At 36.4% G+C, this 7,746-nt stretch overlaps 1 protein-coding gene across 5 annotated transcripts; it reads left to right on the top strand.

Moving 5' to 3' along the window:
• Positions 1–2,480: 2,480 nt before the first annotated feature.
• Positions 2,481–6,434, top strand: LOC140884022 (uncharacterized). Of its 5 annotated transcripts, none has more exons than XR_012150509.1 (12): positions 2,481–2,618; positions 2,731–2,962; positions 3,067–3,251; positions 3,346–3,466; positions 4,520–4,587; positions 4,809–4,870; positions 5,009–5,086; positions 5,174–5,214; positions 5,299–5,350; positions 5,464–5,519; positions 5,934–6,049; positions 6,167–6,434. XR_012150509.1 is itself a non-coding variant. In XM_073290687.1 (11 exons), the coding sequence occupies exons 8-11, from the start codon at positions 5,283–5,285 to the stop codon at positions 6,239–6,241; spliced, it is 315 nt and encodes a 104-aa protein (XP_073146788.1). In that variant the 5' UTR covers positions 2,481–2,618; positions 2,731–2,962; positions 3,067–3,251; positions 3,346–3,466; positions 4,520–4,587; positions 4,809–4,870; positions 5,049–5,086; positions 5,174–5,282; the 3' UTR covers positions 6,242–6,434. The 5 variants fall into 5 exon arrangements, 3 of the variants coding, with proteins under 3 accessions (XP_073146788.1, XP_073146787.1, XP_073146786.1); XR_012150508.1 differs by having other exon boundaries at positions 5,290–5,350; XM_073290687.1 differs by having other exon boundaries at positions 5,049–5,086; positions 5,174–5,350.
• The last annotated feature ends 1,312 nt before the right edge of the window (positions 6,435–7,746 follow it).

The raw sequence follows: 7,746 nt of genomic DNA, 5'->3' as shown, positions 1-7,746 counted from the left end.
CCACTCACATTATAGCCCCCAAAACGTCAAATCAAAAAGGGTTGTTCTGCCCGCTGAAATCAAAGTTGGCTCAAGATGAATCCATAAGAAACATAAGACATAAGACACATAACAAAAGCTCAATCAATCAACCAAATACGAGTTCCACATGCTAGAACAAGTATTGATGCAAGTATGTGATTTTTAAGGGAAACTGATAGTCGTGTTTTTTTTTTGCATGTTTTAATGTTATTTTGTGAGTAGTTTGCATTCATTTATTTGTGTTTGTTCATGTTTTATCTTAGTTTTGTCTTTTGCATTCATTTAAATTCATAACATACTCTCGGATTTAATGTGTAGGAAATTTCAAGTTGAAGAAAGGAATGCAGAATGTTGGCCAAAACTCATGCGCTCGATCCCACATACTCATAGGATCGAGCGCAACATCTGGATTTTTAAGGCAGTGAAAACTCCATTTTGCGCGCGCTCGAGCGGATGTACTCGCGCGATCGAGCGCGGCCGAGAAGTTTTCAAAGCAGAGAGTCCGCATATTTTGACGCGCTCGAGCGGGTGTACTCAATGCGCTCGAGCGCGCGAGGCTGTTCGGGAAGATTTTTATAATTTTCGAAACTCTTTTATTTTGGACTCTAGGCTTTATTAGGCTTTTAATTCCGTTTTGAAGGATTATTATCAGAGTGTGGACAACCTCTAAGGCGGCTAAGTTTTGTTCTTTCAATTTTCTCTCTAGTTTTCTTCTCTTCTTTGAATTTTTATTGATTTGGTGATGAATCGTTGTAGCTAAACCTTTTTACTTGGTTGAGGGAGACGAAACCTTGATATAATTTATTCATGAGATTCGATTTGAAGTGTTTAATTCTTGTTAAGTATCAATATTTGATCTGGTTTATTTCATGTTTGTATGCGAGATTTTAGGATTGGCCATCTTAGGATTTTGTTTTGCAAACTATAGCTAAATTAGAATTCAAATCCTTAATTGTTTGAATTAACTAATTTGTGAAGCAACTATGATTAATATTTTGTGTTGTTGAATTTGTTAAATCGTAGGAACAACAATTGACTAGGCTAAATACAACCGCTGGTGTTTGTGTTGTCTAGCTTCATTAGTTTTACTCATTTGAATGCTACCGTGAGTTAAAATCTAGATTGCTGTTATCGGGTTAATTTATTGGTAAGGGTTAATTTAGAATGCTGTTGTCTGATTAGCTAAAATTAAGGTGAAACAGGAATTAAATTTCCAATGATGAATATTCGATGTGAATTAATTATTTTTAGGGAATCGATGATCGAGTGAATGATTTCAAGGGTGTAGTAGACCGATACCAAGTCTCATTATTTATTTGATCTTTCTTATTTTAATTTTGCATAGTAGATTTTAAAGTTTAAAATCCCATTTTATTTATTTCCAGTATTTTTAAGAACACAAATAAATTTCATTTCCCTCGTGGGAACGATCCCTACTCTCGCTACTATATGTTTATTTAGTTAATCGGAGTTGGGTTAATTTGGGCGTGATACGACTAAGCATTATCAAATTTTGGCGCCGTTGCCGGGGATCGGTGTTTAATTTATTGTTTTCTATTTTTTATTTTGTTTTGTTTTATCTCACTCTCTTCTCTTTTCTTTGTTTCTAGTTTCCTTTTGTTCATGCTTTCAGGTGAATTTGCTGAAGAGGACTTTTTTTACGACCTGGAGATTGAAAGAACTTTGCATATACGAAGGAGAGAACTTCGTAGACAACAACAAGAGGCAGCTGCTCGAGCTGCATTTCCAGGAGAAGAAGAGATGGCTGCTAATGCGAACCTGAGTCTTAGACAATTGGGCACTCCTGATCCCAATCAACAACCTTTATGCATTACTTTTCCTACACTAGAAAATAATGCTACTTTTAAGCTTAAGTCTGGATTAATTCACTTATTACCTGCTTCTCATTCTCTTGCAGGTGAGGACCCGAATAAACACTTGATGGAATTCCACGTGGTTTGCACGAGTATGAAACCCCATGGAGTAACAGAGGAGCAGATTCAGCTGAGAGCTTTTTCGTCACTACAAGAAATTTGGTAATAGACTACATCAGAAAGACTACGGTTTTTAATAAAATCGTAGTATTTTTACAATTAACTACGGTTTTTACAGAAACCGTAGTTAATAGGCGTTTTTTTTAAAATATACATCTACAGTTTTGTAAAAACCGTTGTTGTTTATGTTCTACAACATCGGTTTTTAAAAACCGTAGTCTATGAGCGTGTTTTTTTTTATAAATAAACTACGGTTATTTTGTACCGTAGTCTATGAGCATTTTTTTTAATAAATAGACTACGGTTTTTCGATACCGTAGTCTATGAGCGTTTTTTAAAAATAAATAGACTACGATTATTTTATACCGTAGTCTATAAACTTTTTTTTAACAAATAGACTACGGGTTTTTTTTTTTATCGTAGTCTTATCTTATATATAATAGATACATATGTATATGTACATAGGCGTAAAGAATCGTCTCTCTACCCTTCCCAAACCTTTCCCACGATCGATCCCCTTTCTCCCATAGCCCTAGCTGCCGCTCCAAGATGTCGATTCGTCGCCCTAGACGCCAGAAATCTGCCGATTGAAGCTAGACAATGGTAAGATCTCGTTCTTGGCACCCTTTTACTTTTCTTCGCTCTCTCTCACAGAAATACGAACACATTCATGGGTGCGTATTGAGTGGACGATGACTACGACTATTTGTTCAAGGTTGTGTTGATCGGCGATTTTGGCGTCGGAAAGTCCAATTTGCTTTCCAGATTTACTCGCAACGAGTTCAGCTTGGAGTCCAAGTCGACTATCGGCGTCAAATTCTCCAATCGATTCTCTCGGGAGTTTGGATCTTTTTTTCCCCTGTCAAGGAAGATCTTAAGGAGATTTTGTTTGGAATCGCCGTTTCGGGCCTCGTCGGCGTCTTACGACAGCTCGGCGATTTAGCGGAGTGAGTTTTTTTCCACTTGTTTTTACTTTATTTAGTCTGTTGGTTGAAGTGAAGTAAAGTAGAGACATATACTTCTATTGCCTCTTTTATAATTAAACCCATAGAATCCGAGGAGAAAAGACTGGGTTTTGTCGAAGACAATGGCAGTTCGACGATTATCATGGATGTGCCATTGAAGAGGAAGGACGAATCTATTGAGAATATAGTTGTCCGAGATACTAAGGAATGTGTAACCCAGAAAAGTCATGACATTGGAGTTGAACTTGAGAAAGATTCTGGAGTTACCGAGGTACTGTTTGTTTCATGTTACTTTTTGGAACATATCTCGTGATTCACTGACTATTATACAAAAATCTTTCCCTCTTTTTCAAAACTTTTTTCAGGTGTTGCTGGTTCCTGCTCCTCGTCCAGTGCAAATGACATGGAAGAGTTGTTGTGGACTATTTGAGGTGTTTTCAAGGTTCGGGAGATAATTCGAGTTCACAATCTTCCGAAGCTTCAAATGTATTAATCTTTACTCTTGTATCTCATTCTTGTCAATGTTCAACATCATAGAAAATCGGAATGAAAATAATGCTAAATCCTCGAATGCTTTGTTGCAGAACCCACAAATGAACATGCTTTGCAGGAATGCACTTGTGTAAAAATGGGAGTGATTTTCGTGATTAGAGATGTAAATAATGATACAAAGAATAGCAGGCAAGATCTTGAGTTGTATTATGCCCCAGCGGGAGGTTCCTAGCATATCATCTTCTTTCTCATCGATTTAGCAGTAGCCAATAGATAGACTTGAACTTTTTTTATTTTGTGTGATATGGTATGGTTTTTCGGTACAGTTTTATATTTTGCTCTTGGAATCTTGTGGGTTTGCAAAAACTTGTGAACATTTGAAGTTGCATCATATCTACCTGGTATCTATTTTCAGTGTCTTGCTTCAGAGTCGAGTTCCTAATGATGAGAATTTGTTGATTCATTGATCATTGGTTCCTTTGCATTAGTGTTGATAGTTTCCAATTCATGATTTAATGTAAATACTTAACACCTGCGGCACCCTCTACCAAACTGGTGAATGTGTGCTTCTCAAACTTCAACGATATCAAGTCATCAGCAAGTGAGAATTGTGACAATCAACTCACGGCTCAAACACGATAATGTTGAAATATACGAGTTGTACCTTCACATACGACCTTACTTTCTTCTCGGTGATCTGGGCCGTCCAGCGCTCCGACTGGCTTGACACCTTTGAGTGGGCAATTGTTGTTGTGATGGACAAAGTGTTTTGTTCTATTAGGTTTATTGTTTGGAAGTTATTTTTGGGATTGCTTAAAAACAGTGTTTTTGAGTTTTTCTTTTATAAAATTTCAAAAGCACTGTTTTTAAGTAATCCCAAAAATTACACAAATACTAGCCTGCCTCTCCAAGCTACTTTTTATGTATCTTGTGGTTTGAGTATTGTTCTCTAATCTTTATGCTTCACCTGGTCTTGTTTTGCTGCTTTTCAAAGCTAATTATTGCTTTCCAGTACTGAAGAAAGGATTGCTTCCTTTTTTGATGCAGCTGAGGATGAAACTTTATGGAAGTGGAAGAAAGCAGTAAAATGTTTTCTGGATACGAAAGCTGATAAGGTAAGATCATTTTTATGGAGGAAGGTAATTATTTCGTTTTGTTGCGGTGTCAAAGTAACTTTCTTTTGATGACCATTTTGCATGTTGTGGTAATTGACAATCTTAAACCTTTGCGTGTTTACACCACTTTTTTGTTATAGGTCATTTTTCTTCTATCTCACTTGAGTTTTTACCTGTGATGATTTTAGTGAGATTCTCTGGTTCTGTGTTTATTTCAACAGGTTAAACCTGCCAATATGGAAAAAAAATGGGCGCCAATTACCGAATAAAGCTGTTTTTAAAGGTACTGAGTGGTGTAGAAAAGAGTGTTCTTTTTAGCTCTTCTTAAGAGCTGATTAACCATCTCCTAATGGCGAAAAAAACCTTTATAAAAGTTATTTTGCTTGTGCGAATAACAAACAATTTATCAATTCTATTTCAGCCAAATGTTCTGCCTTTGGTTCCTTCTCATGCCATTGCAGGCGGCTTAAAATAGCTTCAGCTCTGTCAACTTCTAATGGTTAGTTCCATTCTTATTTTTAATATTTCTTGTATGCCTAAATTTTGGTAGTTAAACAACTCATTGTATTTTGTCTTGTTGCGATAGCATTGGAAAGACTATCAGAACTTGACAGTTATGATAAATCTGTAAGTATCATTGACTTTGATATTAATTGTGCATCGCTTGAAAAGTGGTTGATGTAACTTTGCTCAATATGTCAGGATGGCGAGGTGAAATATCCCATGGAATCTCACTCAAGCAAACTGAACCCAGATTTTGGTGGTGAGAGCATTTTCTCCCCTAATATATATTATCTCTACATATGAATGGCGCTGGTGATTTTTTGCAATGATTTGCTCATGTGATTCAAGATTTTGTATAATTTGATTTTGCAGGAAGCAGCCCCATGGCCATGTCTCAACCCCTGTTACAGATGATGTTTCTGGTGAAGGTAGTTTATCTTATTAATATGTGGTCTATATTCCAAAATATGGCAAGGCTCCAACTTGTCTGTCATATCTTTTGTTAATTTGACGTGGGAATGATAACATTGCGCAAATTGAAACAAATCTATTCCTTGGATGTTCGTTGTAGGGAAATTAAATATTTGTTTAGTTGAGTTTGATTGTGAGAGAGATACCTTTAAAATATTTATTGCTCGAGCATTTCTGTGGAATGAAACAATACAGTTTTTCACTTTCTATTGTTCAAGTATGTTTTTGTCTAAAATACATGACATCAACGTGCTTTCACATGAACTATGGATAATTTATTTGTGACTCCGTTTTACTTTGTTTCCAGACATGAGTTTCATGGTTACAATTCTTATCATTCTATGCTAACTCTGAATTTCAATTGCTTCTAGGATGGACGCCATTAAATTTTCAAATGTCTCCAAAGAAGGTTTTGCGTGCTGCAATGCTAAAAACTCGCTTTGACGATACTATCTTCTGGGCTACACATCAGAGTCTATGGGATCATGTAACTGATTTTTTTTCTAGTCTCAGAAGTTTTGATAATTGATGTTAATTTGTAGCACATTGGTAGGTTGAGCAGTTTGATTTAAATCACTTATATGTTGCATACGACATTTTCTAGGGTGAGAAGTCAGACCCTGCAAGGATGCAGCAAGAAAAAGAGAGAATGGAAAGGCAGCAACGTGAAGGTGGTTAGGACTTTTTTAATAAACTATGATTTTGTTACTGTCCACATGAAAGTAAATGTTATCTTGACATTCTTTTACTTGCGATGGCATTTCCTCTTGATGATCAATAATGATTTTATCAAACATTTTACGCTTTTGGAACACTGTCAATCTTTGATCTAACCTTCTGCTGTGGCATATGCATTTTTCTATACTTAGATTTGAAGCTATTTCGGAAGAGTAAATCTTAATATAATTTCCTCCTTGTAGTTAGAGGCCCCTCACGATAGAGGGGAGGAGTTACACGTGCGATAACCGATCTACTACGTTGCATAACAAGCAAGGGAGATAACTTGACAGGATCGAGGCCACGTATCATGATCACACTGAGGAAAGAAACACGTGTCTTGACCAATCATGGGGAAGTCTCTCCAACAGCAAGGGAGCTAGGCTTCGAGTTAGTTTTAGCACAGAAAGATTAGAAATTTAGGACCATTTTTTACTCAATTTTTTTGTGTGTATGAAACTAGGATTCAAATTTTCAATTTTGAGTAATTTACAATATTGAAAAATTGTATATTAAATTTTATTTACAATTTCAAATTTTGAGAAATTTATAATATTGAAAATTATATATTTTTTTTGTTTTATACATAAAAAAAGACAAGGGTGAAAAACCGTTGTTAAATGGTTTTTTAAGACCGTTGTTAAAGGCTATGTAGTTAAAAGTGCAATAGAAAAGACTACGGTTTTTAACCGTAGTCTTTAACGACAAAAGAATATCGATAAAAGACTACGGTTTTTAACCGTAGTCTATTACCGCACTTTTAACTACATGGCTATTAACTACAGTTTTAAACCTTCAATTAACTACGTTTTTTCACCGTAGTCTTTCAGCATTTTTGTTGTAGTGTGTTCTCTTTGAAGAGTGCTGCTAAGGATTGGCTATACTACTTGCCCCCTGGTTCTATCACAACGTGGACAGAGATGAAAAGAACCTTTCTGGAGAAATACTTCCCAGCCTCTAGAGATGCGAACATCCGGAGGGAAATCTATGGAATCAAGCAATACTCGGGAGAATCACTGCATGAATACTGGGAGTGGTTCAAGAAGCTTTGTGCTAGCTGTCCGCAACACCAGATAAGTGAAAATCAATTAATACAATTTTTCTATGAAGGTTTGTTACCTCATGACAGGAGTATGCTAGACGCAGCTAGTAGAGGAGTTTTTCTGGACAAAACTCTGGTACAAACGAGGAATTTGATAGAGAGTATGGCTGCCAATTCTCAACAATATGGCACCATCAGGAATGAGCATGTACCAAGGAAGAACAACGAGGTAAATGTCTCTTCCCTTGAACAACAATTAATTTAATTGACGTCTTTTGTGCGTCAGATGGCTGTAGGGAATGGACAAACTGCAAAGGCATGTGAAATTTGTGCTGCAGTGGGACATGCTACTGATACGTGTCCCACACTTCAAGAAGAGTCGGTAGAACAGGTCAATGCTACTGGAGGATTTCCTGGACCACCAC

Source organism: Henckelia pumila, chromosome 2 (genome assembly GCF_033568475.1).
Source record: "Henckelia pumila isolate YLH828 chromosome 2, ASM3356847v2, whole genome shotgun sequence".
Classification (NCBI taxonomy): domain Eukaryota; kingdom Viridiplantae; phylum Streptophyta; class Magnoliopsida; order Lamiales; family Gesneriaceae; genus Henckelia; species Henckelia pumila.
The sequence above is the reverse complement of the archived record's forward strand: the minus strand, read 5'-3'. Positions and strand labels throughout refer to the sequence as shown.

What these genes read in the sequence shown, in the direction of transcription:
- LOC140884022 (XM_073290687.1), top strand. Translation starts at nt 5,283, where the DNA reads ATGTCAGGATGGCGAGGTGAAATATCCCATGGAATCTCACTCAAGCAA. An exon ending in ACTGAACCCAGATTTTGGTG is followed by an intron (nt 5,351 to 5,463) that starts GTGAGAGCATTT and finishes TTGATTTTGCAG; the next exon opens with GAAGCAGCCCCATGGCCATG. An exon ending in ATCAGAGTCTATGGGATCAT is followed by an intron (nt 6,050 to 6,166) that starts GTAACTGATTTT and finishes GACATTTTCTAG; the next exon opens with GGTGAGAAGTCAGACCCTGC.